The sequence below is a fragment of the Colletes gigas genome, unplaced genomic scaffold (assembly GCF_013123115.1).
Source record: "Colletes gigas isolate AHSC1104 unplaced genomic scaffold, ASM1312311v1 Colletes_gigas_Sc00025, whole genome shotgun sequence".
NCBI classification, from domain to species: domain Eukaryota; kingdom Metazoa; phylum Arthropoda; class Insecta; order Hymenoptera; family Colletidae; genus Colletes; species Colletes gigas.
In genome coordinates, this window is record NW_025106654.1 from 2,106,113 (window position 1) to 2,129,307 (window position 23,195).

At 42.7% G+C, this 23,195-nt stretch overlaps 1 protein-coding gene across 1 annotated transcript in view; it reads left to right on the forward strand.

Annotated features, from left to right (window-relative positions):
- Nucleotides 1-1,860: 1,860 nt before the first annotated feature.
- The window catches only part of LOC122401439 (zwei Ig domain protein zig-8-like), a 28,407-nt gene continuing 7,072 nt past the window's right edge, over nt 1,861-23,195 (forward strand). The window contains exons 1-3 of the mRNA XM_043403564.1: nt 1,861-2,858; nt 16,271-16,437; nt 21,515-21,725. Of these exons, the coding sequence (XP_043259499.1) occupies nt 2,813-2,858; nt 16,271-16,437; nt 21,515-21,725 (424 nt within the window). The 5' untranslated portion in view covers nt 1,861-2,812. The remainder of the gene's footprint in view (nt 2,859-16,270; nt 16,438-21,514; nt 21,726-23,195) is intronic.

Below are 23,195 nucleotides of genomic sequence, written 5' to 3' on the forward strand. Positions count from 1 at the left end.
GAACTCATAACTCGCGAGAACCATGCACCTTGCACAATTGCAACTTCCTCTTCTTATACCAGGAGCAACTGGTTCGATGGTAGAACCTGCTACTAACCTATATTTTATTAGAAATAACACAGTATCGGAAGATTATAGGTATTTCTTATTAAGATGCATTAAGGCTGCAGAGGATTTAGATACCTGCTCTTGCGGTATAAGAAACATAAGAGCAGGATGACACGAATCGCAAAGTGGAAAGATGTCAGGGGCAGGCAGGATATTTATAGAACTGTTGGAGTCATGTATACGACCAAAAAAGTTAAAAGCCATATTGCATCGAGAGAAGTTAAGAAAATTGAAAGTCTCGTAGATAATGTAAAAGAGATGGACGCGGAGTTTGAGCCAACAGGGGACAGACACGACGCGTGAAATATAGTCGACGAGGTCAATAAAGTTGAAACGCACTTCCGTAAGAAGCCGTTCAACGGTGTTGACGGTTGATTCAATTAAATCTGCAAAACGAGAGTTTCTCACGGCTATTGAAACACTACCTCCGCCAAGGAAATTGCTGGTAGCACTGTTTCTATCGAATCGATAAATACAGTATAGTCGCAGAAATCTAACTCGACTTTATAAATACCATCGCGCTGCCTCGTAATACTTTGCAACGTACTATCTAATTAATTTTTGCGTCGAGCGCACGGCGGTTCGAAGTTGGACGATTTTTGGGGTGGTCAATAATTATTTGTCCCGTAAGTTACAAGCGTATTCGCGGTGTTTCGGTGGTTCTCCATGGAACAGCAATCACCATTACCGAGTACACGGGGTACGTCGCGAGGAATAGGGACGAAAGCAAGCTAACTGGAAGGGAACCGACAGGTCAGAAGAAGAAGAAGAAACGGAAGCGGAGAATAGACGAACGAAGTGCAAGACACGGTAAGAAGAAGAAAAAGTACCAAGGTTGAATGCACACTGGCGGCAGAGGAGGAAGAAGATAGAAGTATCCAAGGAAAAAGGAGGAAAAGGAAAGGGGGTGTGTGTAGATGGGAAAGGGTGGAAGGGCGATGTATAAGCAAGGTAGGGAGACGTTGCACAGGTGATAGCGCACGCGCGCACCGTCACACACGGAAAGAAGGTACACACGGACGAGGATCGTATAGGTTAGAGGAGCGGAGTCGGAGAGGCTGCACGGGGCGGCTGCGTGCTCGAAGCCTGAGCGGCGCTCGCGCAATGTAGTCCCTCGGCTATCCTTGACGCGGGAGCATCGTCGTTTCGAAAGAGCCGCGACCTTCTCCCGTCGCGCGCGTTCCGTGGAAACGTCCGAGGACCCGCACGCTCTTCCGCATCGGCCAATTACACCGCTTCTGACCCCGAAATTCCGTATCCGCGGACCGCGTGGCCGATCGCCTAACCAGCAAATCCGCTCGCTGCGTTCCCATCGAATCGGACCTACGTGGACATCCGATCTCGTCGGATCGAGCGGTGCACGTATCGCCGCGACGCGCCGATTTTACGGAGATATGTGGTGCAGTGACGTAACCGGTGAATTGTGATCCCGTTTACAGAACGATCGATGGGACATGGATGGAACCGTGACGCGGACACGGTGGTTTACGCTAGTACCGCTTAGTTTACAGTGCAATCGACTACCGTGAACCGTACCGATATCGAAATTTATTCAGCTCGACAGCTCCAGGAGACACCAAGACACCGTCGAAGCGATCACGTTTGGAGTCCAAGTCGGCCAGGCGGTCCTGGCCCGCGCTCCGGAGCGGAACTTCCCATAAAAGGCTCGTAACGCTGCCGACTGTGGTTCGCAAACGAGACTGCCTGACGTACGGTTATCGCTGGAATTTGGCACGGGCTTCCTTTCGTCGGGAATCGCTGCGAACGGAACGCCTCGACGCCGAACAGCCACGGATCCGGACACCGACGGCACCGCGAAACGTCCCTGAAAAAGGACCGTTTCGTCGACGTTGATCGAACGCTTCCCGTAACTTTGCTATTCCTGCGACACGCTCCAACCTTTGGATCGAGAAAGTTCACCTCGATCACTCTCGGGTCCTGCGGGACGTCGAAGCAACGCATTCCGTTTGCACAAAGGCGTGCTCGATCGAAGGGACAATCGATTCCCAGCGACGCGACCAGACAACGAACGATGCATTGCTCGACGATTAGAGAGCGTGAATAGTCCTCGCGGTCGAGGAGAGGCGACTCCCGGAACAATGCAGCGGAGCACAACGACGCACAGCGAGAAAATGCGAGAAAGAATGATCGATGGAACGTCTCGCGCGTTGAGAAAATTACTTTAACGAGTCCCGCCTAATGCATCGCGAACGACTTTGCGGTCGTCAGTGCGGCGAGAGGCGTAAAAGCGTCCACGACCACCCTTTCTTCTCCTCTTACTCTTTCTCACGGTCTCTCTCTCTCGCTATCCGATCTCAAACCAGTCGAAACTAACGGCGTACGAGCGCCAAAGAAACACTGCCGTCCGTTAATTGCATTCGTTAGCACTCGTGTTCCCGAAAGTAGGACAGAAAGGAGAAAAAGTGCAACAAAGTTTTGTTTTTTTTTTTAACGTGACCAAGTGATACCGGCGAACGAACGAAACGAAACAGTGTAATCGTGAGATTTGTGTTTCGCGGCGCGAGTGAAAAATCGAGAAACTTTGGAGGTTCGTGGGAGAAATAGGGCCGCGTGAAATGCCAGGTCGTCCGTGAAACTGGAAACCGTAGGAGGCTGTTCGACGCAAAGACTAGACGAAACTACGTGCGATGCGTGCGAGATAGTATATGTCAATATGTGAAAGAACCACGCCGAGGAAAAAGCGATGTCTACTTCTCTTCCCGTGCTTGTCTGTTTTATCGTTTCTTTTGGTAAGTCGAAAGTTTGACAGCCGCCTCGTTATCGCACGATCCGGCGTTTCTCTCCTCGTTGCCAGTAGTTTCTGCAAAGTTCGACGGAAGACGGCAAACTCCACGCGCGCAGGTCAATTGGGAAAATTTGTCGTTACGACGAAATTGGCCATCGGAGAATCGATCGTCGATCCCCGTCGCGAAATATAGAATTTCCCCCGTAATTAAGAACCAGGACGAATTATAACTGTTTTGTTCGTTACGCGGTCGGTGATCGTTCGACGAACCCGAACGGGATAAGTAATTCTTCTCGGGACTAAGATTCTTTTCGTTTGAATTGCAAATCGATCATTTAGCTCTCCGCTGTTACGGTACTTGTATTATTCATGACATTCCTCTCAATTCCAGCAACACTTTGGCACAACGTTTCACCCCACGCGAGTCGATATATACAGCAGGGTGGAGCTGGTATATCTTTCAGTTTGATTGAATTTGATGAACTCCACCCTGGAGATAGGGAGACTAGAGGGAATCTTCGAACTTGTGCTGCGGCTACACCCAGTCCCGAGGCCAACAACCTTGTATTCTGCCCGCAACCTAATTCGCCAAAAATCATTTCTATCGATGCTTTCCCAGACTTCCCATACGAGTCGTCGATTCTCCTCGAAACGTAATACCGCGTAATCGAATTATCGAACGGCGAAGTAATCGTGGTTCGATTTAACGTGCAGTTTCGAGAGAACGCAACGTTCGATACAATCTATTCTGTTCGATATCAGATAATAAAATTACACGTAGATATACACATCGACGCGTTTTACTTTGTACAATTTGTTGATATTTTTAGACAATTGTTTATTATTTCTACATATTTGTTGATGTTAAAATTATTTATTTCCATTGACGCCAACCAGCCAGAACTTATTATTATACATATATCTGGTCACAAGTAACGCCAAAGATCGCCGATCGCCAAGCGCAAGTAGAAATAACCAGTAATGGTCAGACGCGTCAGTCGAGTCACACTCGACCGCGCGCATAATTGTGAAATGTTTGAACATAATGAAATTATGCATCCAATCGAAGTTCAAAGTAATTTTTAAACATTTTCATTTCATTGTTTTGTTTAATTATTTCACACCCAACGCAAATACCGTGAAACTAGAATATGAACGGGGTTGGTACATTTCATATTCGCAAGGTGAAAAATAACAGATCCAAAGTCGTGACGTGGTTTTATATTTTCTCCAATCGAGTGGTGAAAGGAATAACGCGAGATCCCCTCGACACGTTTTCCCATAAACACTTTGAACAGCCGGGATATTCTTTTCAATAACGCTTCCATTTGTCACAATACACTTTTGTGTGATTCTTCAGCTCGTTCTACGAAGGACGGTTTGTGTATTCCGTGTCACGGAAAGGTACAAGGATGACACTGGCACGATTTAACGCACAAATAATTTCCCGCCCGTCTTTAGCCGCGTTTCCTTTTCTTCGCTCACCTGAAGTCGAGATTCTCTCCGGATGGCTGGTCACGTGAAAAGTTACAATGATTTTTCTTCCGAGGAGAAATAAGCGCGATCCAACTTCGTCGCGAATCCGAGAAACTCGCTATGATTGTTGCAACTGCATTATCGGAAGCGCGAATTTACTCGACTGTTGTGCGTTTTCATCGAATCGCACGACTTTGCATTTTACTCTTATTTTGTCCCTTTTAGCGAGTCTTTACGCCGCGTCCACCTAGAATAAACTGGGTCCTGTTTTTGTTCGTGTTTACCGGGAAAATCTCGTCGATCCATTATCGATATAATTTTAGTCAAAAATTAAATAAAAATTTGTTATCGTTCTTGCGTCGCGAGAGAGGATGTTGTTGCTCGTAATAAATGCGGCAAAAGTGCTTCGCTTCGCTCGTCCGTGAAGCGTAATACTACAGCTGAGCATATTGTAAACGATATTCAAGAGTCGTGAAGAATGGAAGGGAGAAGAATTGCTTACACTATTTACACTCCTTATCCGGAACGTATCGTTCCCTGCATTTAATGGCAACGCTTCTTTGTCGTTACCATCGAAAAGAAAACGCTCGCGCTCAACCTTGATTCGCTTTTCCGTGCTCAACGACACGAGATTTCACCGTTCCCACACAATGCCGGTTAACTCGGAATTAACGTTCTTTACTTACACACGACGCTGGTCTGGCGGAGACCTGCACTTGTCAGGCGATCGTTTTTATGACGAAAACAATTTATTCTAGCCGCGAGATTCGCAGATTCTTGCTCACGACGGGGACGAAATTAAGAAAGTAGTTTTCAACCCTTCGATATTCACCGATGAAGGTATATTTAAAAACAAGATAATAGAAGGAACATTATATTGGTCGATAGGGATTACATTTTTCGCATGGCATAATTAGTATAATTAGTATAATTATTATTTATAATTATTATTTATAATTATTATATATAATTATTAAATACATTAATAATGAGTATAATTATTTATAAACAAGATAATAGAAGGAACATTATATTGGTAGATGGGGATTAAATATTTCGCATGGCATAATTAGACCATATGTTATCGATAGATATTCTATATTTGTCTCTGAAACCTTATCACTTATATTAGAAAGCGTATCGTATAAAAAGTGGCTCAACAATATGACACAAACGTGACAGCTGCCCTGCACAATAAACATGTCAATGCACTGGCGTGTTAAATTGGATTGAAAAAATGCACAGTCTCTTCCGTCGTACAAGATACATGGTTGTGAAATGTCAATGATAATTTTAAATGCTAGAGAGGAGAGCTTATCTATCACGATGAGGTTGGAAATTTTTGGCTTGACATTTAGAATAGAAATAGGTCTTCGCTTATTTTAGCATACTATTTGTTTCTGGATTTAAAAACGAGGATCCTGCTATTTTTTCATCGCGAAGAACCGTGCCCGGTATTCAAGGGGCCTTTCTACCTTGTGGGATTTAAAAAATCGAATTTTTTTTTCTACGTTTTCTTTTAGTATGTAGTCTCGAAAATATATCTACGAAACATTAAATTGAAATTTGAAAAACTAACGAAATTGGAGCCTGCTGAAATGTACCCCGATAATGAAAAAACTATTCAAGATATCAACAGGAAATTTATACAGTATCTTTAGAACTAGTCTCGCTATAGCATGAACTAGGATAATTGCGATATATGCAATACTTTTTCTTTTATTGATAAAAAAACGACCGAATATATGAAAATATTCAGTATTTTTTCGTAAAATAGCTGCCATTTTGCCATTTTTTGTTTTTTTGAAAAGATCCTAGTTTATGCTATAACCACACTCATCTACATTAAGAATATCGTTGGTTTTTGGATTTCGGATAACTTGTTCGGAAGATATCACATACGCAGTCGGGCGCCGTTCGTAAAAACTGTTGTTTGTCGATCAACAAAAACAGCGTAATCAATAGATATTATGCGTTGCAAAAATTCGTAAATATAGCTAGATATATAATAAATGTATCTACAAAACACGGAATTAATCGCTCTTTAATAGCCCGCAAAAAAAATCACAAAGAAACATGTATTTTTTGTGCCTACAAGGTAGAATGGCCCCTTAAGGATTTGTTGAAACCAGAATACTCGATTTATAACGAATTCCTATCTTTGTAAAACGGATGCAGTCGTTATTATATAATTCAATGAAATTTATTTCCTGTGGAGTTGGAAATAGAAACGGTACCCAGTCCGCGAATTGTGAAAAGTTAACCGATGAAGGTTGAGTGTTGGACAGGAAGAAATTCGAGTCCAGAAAAAAAGAGTGGGGTGGTAGCGATAGCGGTGACACAATTCGCGTCTGACGTGGCGGTGATTCGACGTGCACGAGTCATCTTGTTTAATCCAACTGGATTACGGGGACAGTGAAATCGAGCTCACGAATTCACTTTGATCGTCCATCCATAGAACGAGTCGGAGGCACCGAATTGCCGATACAAGCCAGACTACGGGCCGTTTATACGGCAATCGAGCCCGTTCAACGCGCTGTTCGCGTTTATGACGTTGCGCCGTGTGAAACGACGCACCTAATTCCGCCGTCTAGATGCTGCGTGGGTGTTCACCGACGGATTTCCCTGTCACGGTTCACCACCTGAGCTGCCCGGTTCAAGATTCGCCCGGACAAAGTGCCGCGTTAACGAAAATAATGATCCTCCCCGTCATCCCTGTTCGGTGCAGAAGCTCCTGGATTAAAGTATCCGGCGAGCTCTACGCGATCGATCGAAAATACCGATTTGCCAGGGATCAAGTCTATCTAGGCCGCGATGTTTCCTTCGATTACGCTTGTCCGCTATTAAGGTACACGAGGCATTCGTTTCGAAACGCTATACATACCTAAATTATCTCGAAAACAATTACCCAACCTTTAACCCGTTGCCATACAATGACGAGCCTGACTCGTTTACAAGTTCTTGACGTCAAGTTTTATAATCATGAGGCTACTCGTCATCAAATCGACACATTTTTACGTGCTTGAGGTATTCGTAAAACGAATCTATTCTTTCTCGTGGCCATTTCTTGTACGAACAAATTTATACAAAATTAAATAGTACACGATTGTAAAATTATTGGAAATTGAAGGGGTTAAACAACTCGAAGAAGAACAAACCAATGTAGTATGACAGACGCGGTTACGTAAATCCTTTAAATTCCTAAACCTATTAATTCGACAGTGGATTCGTACTGGATACATTATTGTCGATATTATTCATGCATACGACGATCAATGTTTAATTCGCGTTATTACTAATGTACTGGGGACCGATCGCGCTCGTAATACTGTAACTCGAAGTACACATAGTGGGTGCAGATTGTTTGCTAAACTTCAGAATCGATTTAACGTTAACTGATATTTGTTACGCATTTATTATGCGTTTCGTGCTCGTGTTTCAAAGCATCTCGCGTTCTTCTCTTGCGCAAATAAACTAAACGTAGTCGAAAGAAAATTGGCTTTTATACGGTATTGTAAGAGAAGGAATATTCACGCTGGGAACGCGAAGTATAAAAGGTATCAAAACCTCCGTGGAAGACAGCAATATTATGTTGGGCAGCATTACTGTCGCGCGTAACAATGTTGAAATATTTTTCGAGTCACGGCGTAAGAAGACACTAGGCTTTTCAGTCTGTGCCGAACGTATTTTCCTTCGAGCCACAAGAAATTCGATTTATATGCGTCCTGACTGCGGTAAGATGAACCTCGCAAAATGGATCTACACATAAACCCGACACAGGGCAAGTGATTTAAAAAATAAAACTGGGTAAAGGAAACTTTCGTGTAGAAAACTCTCGTGAAACAGCGCACAGTGGGGCCATTGCACGCCAAACGCGGTAAAGAGTGGTTTTATACAAATATACCCACAATGAAATAACGATTCACTAATAGTTAATGGGACACATGGGCCATGATTTAGTATGATTTTTTTTATCATTTGTCGATTTTTGATACGACTACATGATTTTCAAACGTTCAATCTTAAAATCGCCCAAAATTATAATCATCGTTTATTGTTGCTTTGATTCTTCGAAGTAAATGATGAGTAATTGAATTAAATTTACTTAGTACGTATTTACATTACAAGAAATTACACTTTTATATCTCCAACATTTTTTCAGTTATAACTAATTGAACATGTTCAGTTCATTTTATTTTTTAATTATGAATACAGTGCGATGCAGTGTTCATTTCAGTTGCTTTTTGTAGAGTGAAGCCGTACCTTCTTTTAAAAAAAAAAAATTAGCTGCTACTAGCTGCTACTGCGAAAAATTCGAGCATTGTTATTGTTATATGTATAGAAAATGAAGAAAAATGGCGAAATTCAAATATATATATATATCTGTACCTACCTGCTTCACTTGGAAATTCCGTTACTTTTACACTAAATATTTCGCTCACAACTTACAGCTTACAGCTCGCAGCTTACTGTGCAGCGGTTGAAAAATTTGTTTCGCTACAGATTTATTTAACTTCTCGATTGGAAGTATTAGTATTAATAAATCGATCACTCGATGTCACGCGTGTCCTGCGAACCCAAGTGGTTAATTGTTCTCCGCGTCCCACTTTTACGAGCTTCATTTATCACTAGGTTGCAATTTTGCGTCCGGATCGAACGAGAGATAAGGAAATACCGAAGAATTTATAACGCGTAGACGCAGTCTGCATTATAACGCGAAACATTTCCGAGGTATCGCGCGTTCGTTCGAGAAAATGGATCGGATAGTTCTTGTACACTTTCCATCTATCTGATCGTTTTCAATTGCTCCCATCGATTGCTACAAAAGTTTTCACGAGCGTTGACTATACCAACACCTTATCTGATTCCCTGAATCGAGCCGCAGATGTGCGCGGTAGCGAATGCTGCAAACGGGGAAACTTTTCCAACTTTGATGTTCCAAGTACATCGTACAGACAATACGTAAACGACAATCGAATCCACGATGATCGATGCGACGTTTAAAATGTCGTTTGGGCGCGAACGGGCTTATGGCGAGCTCGACGACGATTCTTCATCGAGGTAATTCATAATTAAATACCATCGAGAAAGTTGACCTACCTTTCGTTCGAGAAAAATGTACGTTTCGAATACTTGGGAAAGCACGTTTCGGGATCTATAAAAGAAAAATTTTATTTAATACGTTTATCTATTTAGATCGACAATTACCGAAGTGGTTACGAGGTCACGAGACTCTAGCGTCGCAGCTAATGCAACTGTCTCGTGACCTCATAACTTCAATGATCGTCGGCGAACATTGTGGTATATGTCTGCTAACACGACTGCTTCCAAACAGCTTGAATTGATTTCAGTGACACTTTCTATTTAAGTTCTACGTATATTCTCGTCCCCGATGTCTGACTATATTTTGAGTGGAATCAGTCCATAGGCTTTGCCCCTTGTACACTTTTTCCGTGTATTTGAAATCGAACCTAACAATACAGTATCTCGATTATAGATTTTACAATAAACCTATATTATAAATTGAATCAACAACAGTACCTTCGGTCGGTTATGCAATATTTAGTCGGCGTATGGGAGGAATAATCGCGAGCCTCGTTTCATTGTTGAACCGTGCACGTATGTAGGTCGTTTAGGATTGATCAGGAGTATCCCGCCTCTCTGCTCGGAGGCAATCAAACGATCAATGGGAACGTCAATTTTGTGGCTAATTAAACATCGCAGTTAATAGGAGAAACGGAAGAAAAAGGGACAAAGGGAGTGTAAGGTAGAGGAGCGGAGTGGGATGCAACTTGACTTAGCCAGCAGTCGGGTAATGGAAACGAGGACGGGACGGGGATGGAACGAAATAGGATTTTGCGGTGAGCAACCAAACCAGTCAGGGGCCCTCATTGTCGGAAAGAGTAGCCTTTCGGTAGTTGGCTGTGACGGACAAGCACCAAGCCACCGAACGCCGGAATAATTATAAAGCTGGCGCAAAGTCATCCACTTTGCCAGCGAGCATTCCGAAGGTTCTTCGAAACTTCGTAGACAGGGATGACAGGGATGTGACATCTTATGTGCCAGTAAAGAGAAAATCCGCATCGCCCTGTCCCCGAGAACCTTGTCCACCTTGGAACTTATCTGGCTCTTTACCAGTTACTTATTCAACCATCCTGGAACTTGGAATTTTTTTCATTACGAGCAAAGTTTCGAAAGAAAGTCGGCCGCGTCAGTGATATGAGGATTCTACGAATCGTTCCCTGTTGCGGACCTCCTCTCCATAGTTACGATTATTTCCCTCGCAACTTGGAAACTATTTCGAACAATATGGAGGTCGCTTCTGTATATCGCGAACAAGTTTTCGCGTTAAGCCAAGTTTTAAAGCAGAAACGGGGTAATAATTTCGCTCGGGAGGTAAAAATGGGAGGAAAAGTTCAATCCGAAGCTATTAGCCGTAAGACGTAAAGAGGCTGAGAGAAAAGTCGAGTGGAAGATCGAGAGGAGTGCGTTTTGCTTCGATCGGGACACGATTACTTGATCGCCCGAGTCCATTGAGCAACTACTTACACCATACTCGTTGTTTTTCCTTCTTTTAATGGCATCGAAAGTAGACCTAATAGCAGTTTACTAGATATCTATTGTAGGTCAAAACTGACCCATAAAGTTGTTCGAACCTTCCTTCGATTATACCGAAGGTGCAATTATTGTTGGTCGTGTACGCGTATCCGCCGACGGAAGAGCATTCTTCCGAAAAAGTTAATTATCGATATCGCGGAAATATTTCGATAAAATTCCGGAAGAAGCAAGGAACGCATTCAAACGAGAGAACGAGAGGAACAAAGATGGATTAGCAGGTTCGAGCGCAAAATTAATTTCCGGCCAAGCCGTCGGATCATAGATTATCCGATACTCGCTGCGAACTTATTTGACCCCTTTTTGCCGGAAAAAGCTGTAGAGTACAACCCGACGGCAGCCGTACTTTCAGCTGTTCGACGAAGAAAAATCCGTCGAAATGAATGGCGTTCTATTTTGAAAAAAAATAGACTTTATTTTCGACTCGAAATGACTTTTCGCTGTCTAGGCTTCTTTAATCAAAATACCAATTTATTCCAATATTTCGTTCCGACGAAATCTAGGTTCAAAGGTTCTCGAACTGATTTCAAAAATAAATCATTGTACCTCCCTTTTTATTTATTTATATTCGTCCAAAAATACGAGCGAGCAGAAATAGAGTCGTTCACGTCGAGATTAGCGAAACGTTAATTCTTTAGGATCCAGATTTCCAGGCATGCTCTTCCGCTTTTAACCTATTCGCGATTGAGAATCCTCGAAACGAAGTTCACCGAAAAGCTGGCTGAATTGGCCGACGAAAGAATGCCAGGCGGAACTATTTTCTAGACAACGGGTCCGCGCAATTTCGTCACTCCGGCGAGTCGCTGTGAATTTCGTGGAAAGTCGAGACACGTCGCGGTGAAAATTCAACCTTAGCGTTCCGGGGCGAAATTAATTTTCGTCGAAGTACGACTGGCGAAGTCGTGGTTGCGCTACTTGCGGCGCTCTTAGCCAGCTCGTCTTAATTCTCGTATGCCCGCTCGAAAGTTTAAGAGTCCACGGAACCGGAGATCTTTAAATTTTCCCACGAGAAACGAGCTGGACGCGGAAAACGTTCCCTCTCTCCGAGCAACATACGTTCCTAAATGCACCGGGGGAATTCGTTTCCTTGGAAAGCGACACGTTTACGAACTCGATTTTAATTACACCGAGGCACCGACACGCACTTGGCCCGTGGAAACGATTTGTATTATACTTTTCGCAATAACGCGACGAGAATAAATCCAGAGGGTGTATCACGCAACCGGGAAACAGCTACGTTACTTTTATTCGTTTTCGTGCATCGATATTAAAATAAAACTTGGAAAAATTGAAAATTTATAAATATCTTAGTCTCTGGGGTTCAGAATATCATTCGTTCAATCGTTGTCACTGCCGTTCCGAAGTGACAGATTTATCTTCCTTTAAAGATTCACAATACGCTAGTTCTTTTCTACCCTGCCGTAAATAGAGCATAACTTTTCTTCTAACTCAGGTTTCAGATTCCGCCATTGTCCGTGTCGATGTTCCTGTTTTATACGATACACTCCTTCCCTGCGATATATCATTGTGCAGTGTTCAACATTTATCATCGCTCGGAGACGACGAACTTCTCGGTCGATTCGCGGGAAACCTAAATAAAATAAAGCTATCTAATGATCGTTCCACCGTGAAAACTGCAAAATCATTTTTATCTATTATTTTCACCTCTAATTAAATTATTAATCCAAGTTTCGTTCCAACATCGTACCTGCGTTGTAATTATAATTCTATAAAGCGCGGTAAACGAATTTGCATGATATAAAAACGTACCGCAACTTTTTCCCGATATTAAAAACTTCAACGACAGCAAATTTCCACGCAAAAATATTTTCCGATAAGAACTTAGAAAATTTAAAATCCGGTTCGGTGGTACGAAGAAAAATAACAGCGTCATTTCGGTCGAACGAACCCGATTAAATGCAAAATACTTTTTGTTCGATTTCAAAATGGAAGCAACGATATAGAAAAAATTTGCACATTTCGTGTTCTTTGTATTCTTCGCTTACGTCAAGCTTTTGCATCAGATTCGAATCAATTAAATTTAAACTCGTCGTTGAATGCGACTGTTGACCATTGTCGAGGTATTCTATTCAAATGTTTCCTCGCGAAAGTAATTCGTGCTCGTTGATTTTTCCCTTCGTTTTAAATGGTTTTTCTCTAGGAACCCATTTAACTGAAATTCGTTCGATCACTATCTGACATACGCAATATTTATTTTTGTGCCCAAATATTACGATATTTTACAAGGTTATTTTTACTGCTTAAACTCTCGGTTGAACGTCGTTGGAATTAAATTTGGAATTCGAAAAGAATACTAAATAAGAGACGCATTGCTCGAAAACCGATGGCAACGCGTACGTATCGTTTCGCTTGCGTGGCCGCGCCATAAAATTCGAAGACCGGGTAGAACGGTTATTCGATATGCAACGGAACCGAGAGGAAAAGAGGAAAATCAATGTGTGGGTAGGAAGAGTGGACGTGTATCTTGGGTGGTGCTTAGGGCGAACTCGTCTTAACCACTTCTGTACTGGAAAGCTCCGAAGCGTAGTCTACGAGCGCATGGTCTAGTAAACTAACGAAAGAGAATTTCCCACTAGGAAAGTGCCTCTCCGCACGCGGATGATTCTGAAGAGCAATCGCAAGGAAAAAGCTCGGCCCGGCATTCTTGTCCGCGTTTCAACTTCGCTCGCGTTGATCCCGGGGCTTTAAACGCGCCTCTCGATTCCCGCTTTGAACCTCTGATCGGATTTCGGCGATCGAATCCGCGATTACGCCGCCTGTTCTTTTCCCGAAAACAAATGGATCCCCGCTGAATTCGCGCTACCCGGCCAGCTAAATCCCACTTCAGTTTATTTGAATTTCTGTTCGCTCGTTCCTATCGATTAAACGTTCGTTCCGCGGAACGATCTCGTTGTTGCGAGACGTTGTTAAGAACGTAAACGCGACTCGTTCGGCGATCGAACGGCCGAAGCGAGCCGACAAATTTTCGTCTCGCGATCCTCCTGGCCAGGGAACGTTATCCTCGATAAGATAATAACGAATTTACAATTCAATGCGACCGGCAATTGTTCATGAAATTGCACGCAAATAAATACCGAGAACGAACCCGGGGCGAAATAATAAAATGCGTACGAAACGATTGCTTGCGTTCTTCCGTCGTATAATTCAAAGAGAGCAATTTAGGGACGGGTAAATGGCGCGGAGAGAGAAGGGGAGTCGATCATTCGTGAACAATGGCACTCTATGGATGTTATTCCGCTAGAATAGGAGCAAAATAGCTCGATGGTCCCCAAACTGTCGGTCGCGTTACACGCTGTTACCCTCGCCGAGCTGCCTCCTACACGTCCTGATTCGCGATCGACCGACGGTGCGTGCTTTAGTGCCTCCAAAAATAGCCGGAAATTTTTCAACAACACGGTACAACTTCTCCGCGCTGAAGTATTTAACGATTTAGTCGACCAACAGCGATTATCGCTATAATTGTTGACTAAATTAATTACAATCGTGCGAGGGATACGCGGTTGCAAACCAAACTGTTCCATCTAGTCTTTCTTTCTTACCAATACAGGGTGTTCGGCCACCCCTGGGAAAAATTTAAAAAAATAAGACGAAAATCAAGAATACCAATTTGTTGATGGAGGCTTTGTTAAAAAGTTATTAACGTTTAAAGTTGAGCCCGTACTGAATTTTTTTCTCGAAAATGCGCAAGATTTCGGGGGTATGTCTATTCACCAAAAATAATTTTTCCAGAACGATTTGAAATTTTTTTTTCGCCGAAAAATTTCAGCACCTACGCGATTTTTTTTCTCGAAAATGGGTAGAATTTCGGAGGTATGCGTATTCACAAAAAATGATTGTAATTGAGCCCCGCAACCGAGAATAATTTTTCCAGACGATTTGAAATTTTTTAATTTAATTGTTAATAACTTTTTAACGAAACCTCCATCAACAAATTGGTATTCTTGATTTTCGTCTCATTTTGGCCTCTAGAATCCCTCATTAAAATCTTTCCCAGGGATGGGCGAACACCCTGCATAAACTTACGCTCGTACATTGACTGTAACTCTTATATTTCAAGTAACGCTTCTATAAAATATAAAGTGCTAAATAATAATTCGTGTCCCTAATTGATATCAAAGTAATTCCGAAGGCGATATCCCAGTTGTGTTAATAAAATTAATTATTCATCCCTGATTAATGAGCACTCGTACAAGCAACGCGCGGCGAATATATTATTCCAACGATTATTTAGAGCAAACAAGTACACAAATCATTTACTCGATTATTTCGTTTGAAATTCGAATAAAAACTTAATTGAACGTGACAAAAGGAACGGAAACAAGTATTATTAAATGCGCCGGAGGAAACGCAGCGACGTGAAATTAATTCTAGCGATATCTCTATAGAATCGCTCGAAATTTATACGATAATAAAATTGGGCCAAAGCTTTCGATCCCCCGGAACAAAGTTTAACTCGCAGAAATATGTTGCGTTCGAAACGAATGTTGCGAAACTCTTTAAACAACCTGCGAACGCGTTGCTGGAAAAATATGCAATGTGGCGAAGCAGCGGTCTATCTTCCGCGGCGAATACTAGACGAGTGAATTGCTTGTAAAAAAATCAACCACCGATACGTTTACGTAGTTACGGAATTTGCGACGATTGCAGAGCGCGTAATTTGTGGATATTTGCGAAATAACTATACACAATATTTCTACAAATACGAGCGTATCAGGGAAACGTGGCGACCAACGCCGCGATGCATGATGAAACAGATTACGTATCCTTTCGTAGTGAATGGTCCATTTGGAACGGCAATAAAAGAACAAAAATAATTCCAAACGAATGCGGTTGATACTCGTTAAGGGTGTATTCAATATTTCACACGCGATATTCCGCCAGCTATGTTGACACGTTCCGTCCAAATAATAAATGACGCTCTATGAAGAAACGAAGATTTTATAGGGAAAACCACCGGCATTTCGAATAACACCAAAGAACAATTTCTACGTAGATACAAAATAGCAAAGGAGTTTATGGAAACGTTGGAGACGTTTCCCAAGTTTCTTCAACCTAATACGCGTTCACAAAGTTTTTTTTAACGTCGCGAGGATGTCCACCAGTCGTCGTATTTTAATTTCTTTGAAAGTTTGTAGTCTCTGCACCCCATAGGTTCAGACTTTACGTGAGCTCTCTAGAGATCGTTTAACTGAATAGCAGTTGGCTCGAGATTATTTCATTCCTGACTCCCCTGCTTTGCTCGTCCTCCTTATTTTATTTTAAGACACGATTCGCCGTTCTAATCGTTAATCGGTTAATTTTTAGGTGGTATAGCGTCATGTCTACGAAATTTTCGAACCGACTTTCTGGAGGAATGGCCGACTCCTGGAACAGGACCCCATTTCGACACCACCATGCAGTCAAACTTCACCGGTCTGGTGGGGAAAACTGTGCATCTGGTATGCAAAGTGAAAAACCTGGGAAATCGAACGGTGAGTTTCTAAGAATTTTCACCTCTTTCGCCTGATCTCTGAACTGTGTAAATCGTGACTTGGACGAAAACGTACGAACCGCGATGTAAATAGTGCCAGAAGAAAATAATGAATTTAAGTATGGTAAAATTTCGATAATATTAATCGACTCGTAACGATGAAGTTTAGTGTGCATAAATCTGTTAAATAAACAATTTCTTTTGGTTTTTTGTGCGGCATGCAGGTTTAAAAAATTCATTCGGCATCGGTCGTTCCATTATTAAACGATCGTTTTGCACGGTAGCAGAGGCCAATGACTCGAAGGGAAATAAATAGATCTCGTAGATCGCGCGCCTCGGACTGTCATTGAGAACATCAGTCTACGCAGTATCATTCTCTTGCTGGCTCCTGAATATTTAAAACGTCGAGTTCGTCTGTACACGAATAAGGCATTCGAGTCTCCTCAAAGAGAAGCTCGATAACCAATGCATTTTAATGGAAACGCTTGAGACGATAACCGATAGAACGAACCACCACGGTATCAAAGATTAAAATCCCGAAAAGGCAAGCGATCGATGGGTACCAGAATTTTAAATAATTGACGGACGACGATATACTAGATTTCTCTATCAGCGAATATAATTTTTTTTAGTTTTGTCGTTGAAAATCCCATTATGTTCTTCGTAGATCGAATACGTTAAGTCTCGCAAAGTTTACCAGACACTCGACGCGGGAACTTTAGTCTCGGCTGAACGCACGATCGGCGAAACCTAACGATAATCGTGGCAAAGCGTGCTACAGTTTTCGTAATACCGTTAATCCTCTGGAGATTAAAAGGGATACGTCGGGCGGGAACGGAAGGTAGGAGTAGCGCGAAACGGAAGTTCGCTATCGAAGCGAGGGAATACGTTCGCGCGAGAAACGGAGGAACAGCGTGTGTGGAATCCACGAAGAGACGCGTTTCTAGATTTCCGCTCGATACCGGTCGCTCCTTAATCCCTATTTAGGGCGTCGGTCGATCGCGAGCGTATATTTAATCGTTCATCTGTTGTGACGCATATTGCGTTTGTCACGATTATAAACGCTCGTTGGAAGCTGAAACAGTCGCCAGCTTTCAAAGGCGAAGATACATGAACACGGCGTGTTTAACCAGAGCAGCTAAGAACCGGCTGTTAATACACCGACGATGATAATGGCGGTCTTCATTAGTAAGCATACAGAGACCGCAAGCTAATCAACAGCAGTTTGACTTTGGCTCAGAGCTTCTCAATGGAAGGAATTACAATAGCCCTGACACGGTCTTGCCCGATTCTTGCGGTTAATATCGCCCGCGATCCTGATTTTACCTGACGTAAATATAAATAATTAATTTCGTTTCCTCGTTTTAGAAACGCTCGTGTTCGCAAACTCATTAACACGCGTGTTCCTTTGTTTAACCCGTTTGCATCGTTGGCGTATTTGTACGCGCAAAAAGACGAAAAGGCGAAAAGAAAGAGTGAAATATTTTCGTACGAAGCTTCAAGTAGAAAGAGTCGATAATGGTCAGACGCGCCAGCCAAATCGTACACCTCTTATACTTTGGCACAATATAGCAATTAACCGTAGTCAAATGAATAGACAAACTTTGTTTTCCACTATTTCGCACATCCATAATGTTTATAAATTGTATGATTTATATATTGCAATGCATTTCTACCCGTTTAATAAATTAATATTTTCAAAACCCGCGTCAAATGCGTTCCCCGCCTCGGTGTTTGGGATAACTGTCACATAAACTTTACATATTTGTAAAACTCTTAATATTTGTTATTTATTATCAGCTCTTTCTCTCTCCCTCCCACGCGGCTGATGTATGAATTCTCCGCTATCTCGCCAATTTTTACCGCCTTGTACCGCACGGTATTAAAACACACGTGTTTACAATTTACACACGCCTCTGCACACACTCGTACAATTAACTCCCGATATTCGTGTTTCGTCTCTGGCCGTAATATTCGAGCAACATGACTGTCGTGAGCAAACGTCGGTTAAAATATCAGTAAATTTATGTACAAACGAAACTGGTTAAATCCAGCAAAAGCATCGGGGGACGGTCTTTTATTTTTGGTTAAAGATGCGTTTCCCATTCCAAAAGCGAAATTCCAGACATTCGCAACTGTGTTCCCTCGTCATTGTTCAAAGTGCAGCCGTGGCACGATGTCCAGGAAGAAAGTGCTCGAGATCATTAAACCGTTCCATGGTTCTCGGATAACAGGAAAGTGCAAGCAACACGAGCTCGGACTGTGCACACAAGTTTGGCAGACATACACAGCCATAGTAGGCGTAACCCAGTCTCCTTTATCCGGACAAAGATCACAGAGAGTCCTTATTTTCTCGAGACCTGTTCCCCCGTTCCCTTTGTCGATCCCATTTTTCCTTCTGTCCTCGTTCACGGTAAGATCCTGTAATCCCTACGAGCGTCAATGGAAGAGGCAGTCGAAAGACGAGCGCCTATCAGCGACATTCTTCGTGCAAACAACGACGTACCAACGGCCTCGATAAACGTATTTACGAACGTTTCGTACGTTCTTCGAAACAACTTGGACCGTAGAATAATTGCTTTCTAAAATCAACTTATAAAAATAACGGACGAGGGATACGTGGACGACGAATCTGGGTCGCTCGCATTCCGGGAATAAATGTCGTGCCTAATTATTTTTTCTCTCCCGCGTGTATAAGGAAAGTGGAGCATACTTGAAATACCAGTTTGTTTAAGGCGAATAAAAAAATTACAAATGGCTGCTAACTATGTACCTGCGAAATCAAGCAGCTTCTGCCTCGTACGTATCTCTTTTTAAATTTAAAAAGGTGGTATCAAGATGACCCATTTCGAATGCTGCCTTGTCTCCGTATAATAAGGTGAGCGAACAGATAACAGCGACTAAATTCCGTATATTCGTTCGAGAAGGTGTTGAAATTGTGAATATCGAGAGATACGAGAATCTAGGAGAGTAGGATGATTTATTAAAAAAGAGAAATTGAAGTCGTAATCTTTACGGTACTGACTTGAGGCTGCCCGTACGTTGAATATACGAGGAGCGCGTACCGCGAGCTACCCCTCTTAAACTCTCCTTTGAAACTTTTTCAGACTCTGGAAAAAATAAGATTCCAGACGCGACAAAACGCTGGAGCAGTAATCGTTGCGAGTGCACCAGCTTTAGAAAGCGTTCAACTTGCACGAGTACACTTTATTCGGATCCCGATTTTAAACAACTATTCTAAACGACCGTGATCGTCAGACTCCCACGGAATGCGAGTTCCATGGACTTGAATTTATCGGAATGCAACAGTTGTCGATTTCTGGTGGCGTCAGCGAACGGCCCTTACGTAAATCCGAAAGCACTTGTAAATAAATCTCGGTGCGCGAGCTATTTAACGCATCCATGGTAATTCGAGGGAAATTAAAGGACGCGTAAAGGGAGATCGTAGGAGCGCGGATATAGAGGAGAGTAATTCGGGGAACGCCGGGAACCGCGAAATTCGCTCGGAGCCATTCGTGGACATTTGGCTCCCGTCGTTGGATGGGCTTCGCTTTACTCGCGTGCACATAAATGCACCACCGCGCTATGCAACGCGCTCGGTGCATGGAAAGCGCCGCGCACGATCACGCGAGCTGCATAGATTTCGGTTGAATTTCACCAAACAATGCCGCGACTAATGCCGATGACACACCGGTGTCATCTCGAGAACTCGCAAGCTGCCGCAGCTGCCAGGTTCGCGCCCGGCTAGGACAATACCGAATCTCCAAGGTGACGTCACACTCGCCTCTCGAGTGGAGCAACGCGACGCCCAGCGACGCGACGGCAGCGTTACGGAAAATTGGTTTATGCGACGATGCGCCCGTGAAACGAAATACCCTCGAAAAGACCCTTCGCGCCATCACGACCGCTCCTACGCTCGGACGTTTGCGCTTTAATCCCAAGATCCCGACCAATCCAACGACAAACGTTCAGGAATCCTGCCCCGTCCGTTTCTCACGATCGCTCCACACTACTCGAAATAATCGAACGAACGCTTCCGTCCGCATAAAACATTGTTCCCCCAAAATTGGAATTTTATGACAGAGCGAACAGCTAATCGGTACAAAAGAGAGTTTCTTGCTCGAACGTTTAAAACCCTTCGAGTTCTATTTTATCGTCCTGCGAGAAAATTGAATCGTTCGAAAGTAATACCAGGAATAGTTCTGCCACTACGTTCCCCGTTTATTTTATAACCGACGTTGAGTGTCATTCCCTGGCGAAGCGAGTACCCAGACCAGAAGCCTATTCTCGAACCTCCTTGATCCGGAGATCACGAACGAGCACCCTTTGGCACATAGCTACCAGGGCGTTATTGGACTCGAAATAACTAACCCTGTCTTTGTTGTCAGAGTCATAAACGTACGGGAAACCCCGAAGGATACAAGGAAGCTGTCGCTTGAGTCCTTCTCCTTCATAGAGTCTAAGACAACTTCCTCAGTAACTATTTTTTATAAATTACAATACTCGGTTGCTTTTTTTGAAAAAGTTATAAATTATATTGTGTGCAAATCAAATAAACGATTTCGACGATTATCATCGCAACGGGCCGACCGCCCTTTGAGCAACAATTAAGGTCAATCGAATGTAAATGTAACTCACAGAGAACGCAACACTCCATGGAATTACGTTCACAGTTCATTGATATTGTCGACAGAATATTGATTTAAATACGCGCGAGGCTCGTCCAATTGACCTCGGAATTAACAGGACAGTGGCCGCGATCTGGGTATCAGGTTTTTATACGTCGGTTCCATCCAAAGGAATTTGTTCCATCGAATGACCGTAAAAATTATCACGACCAGCGAATCTGACCTATTTTTACCCACGATCGACAACATTCGTGAATGAAAGGAATACGCCCTCATCGTGACATTTTATTTCTATCGAGGATCGTTTGTTAAAATGAATTATTCGACTCTTAAATGTCAACGGAACAGCAAACAACGACTGATTTTGGGAATATAATATCGTTGTTTCACAGTCTGATTTATTGGACATTGTCTGGGAGCATCGTGCGAAACGTTTTTATTATGTCGCAGGTATCCTGGGTGAGGCATCGAGACATACACCTATTAACGGTCGGTCGTTACACGTACACGAGCGACCAGCGTTTCGAAGCTCTGCACTATCCGCACACCGAAGAATGGACGCTGAGGATACGATATCCCCAGCGCAAGGATTCTGGGATTTATGAGTGCCAAATATCAACGACACCACCTATAGGTCATCCTGTTTATCTAACGATAGTTGGTAAGTATTCCAAAACTTATGGCACGTACTACTCAAGTTTCATTGCACTCGAATACATCGGACGCAACGTTGAATTAGTATATGCGACTTTTGACAACTTAATTACCGTCGCTTCGTTATTGCGGAAAATTGCACAATTCTCGAGAGCATTTGTTTACAGAAAATCGAGATCATTATTCGCGTCGAAATTTGTCACGTGGCTCGAGGTTATCATAAACATCAAAACGCCGCGATATTTGCAGTCAAGTTCAAAGTTAATATTTTGCCAATTTAATGAACGGTACATTGTGCGGGTTTATTATTCCGATAATTTCGCGTCGCTCGTCTTTTGCAAGTAATAAAATCGTCGGTTCGTTTGAAAGGCGGAGATTTTATAAAAGGTATTCCGAAACGTTACGAGATGGATTTGACGCGAAAAATTGAAACGGTGCGTTAAAAAAAAAAAAAGAAAAAAAAAATAAATAAGAGGATGGGCGGAAAGGTGTACGGGCGTATCCGTGATCAATGTGTTTGAAACTCGGTTCGAGATAGGTGTACATACAGTCGCGCAGTGGAACCGCGTGAAAGGGGTTAATCGAGGATACGTACGAAATCCATGCAAAGACTTCATACGAGTGTACAAAGCAGGTGAAACCAGGCCGTCTGCAAGCTCATATATCCTCGCAGGTATACCATTAATGACTGCCCTGAAACCTAACTGAGCCGCACTATTAAATGAGAGGATCTTATCACACCGACTTGACCTGAAAACTTCCATATTTCGCCTCGCGATAAAAATATCGGCCATTTATATAATATAATATCACGTCGTGCCGTTTCAACTATCTATTATATTGTCATTTCAGTTCCTTTCCATTATGAACGTATCACCGATACACTCCACGAGTTATACAAGGTGTTCTAAACTCGACAACTGGGATAGACCAGTCAAAGGTCCATTTATATTTATATTGTATTACTCGATGTACGTGTAAGAAAAGTGAAATCACGTATTCAAGATTTATTTTAGTAATCGGGATTGAACGGAATCGGTTAAAAGTTAAAAGGGTCTCGTTACGGACGCTTCGTCTGGATCGCGCGAATATCTCTCATGGAGTATTTGATCTGAATTTTCTGTGAATAGAAGAAATTTTAATTAATTGATGTTACCAGCAAACGAACCCTCGGTAAATCGAGAGCATTAATATCTGGTATCCGAAGGGAATCGATAAAATCCAAATAATAATTTCGGACTAAATGGAGCTTCGACTAATTAAAGTGATTTTAACCGAGTCACAGCTAATTCAAAAGGCTTTAAATTGCAATCTACGTAAATGCATCATCGAATACAACCATTCACGGCCATTAGAAAACGGAGCGTGCTAGAAAGCTGAAATTTTCTACACGGGCTTGCCTCTTGATTGATAACTCGAGCTGTTTAACGTATTAGTAACTCATTTCTGACTGCATTTATAGTCGGCCAACCACTCG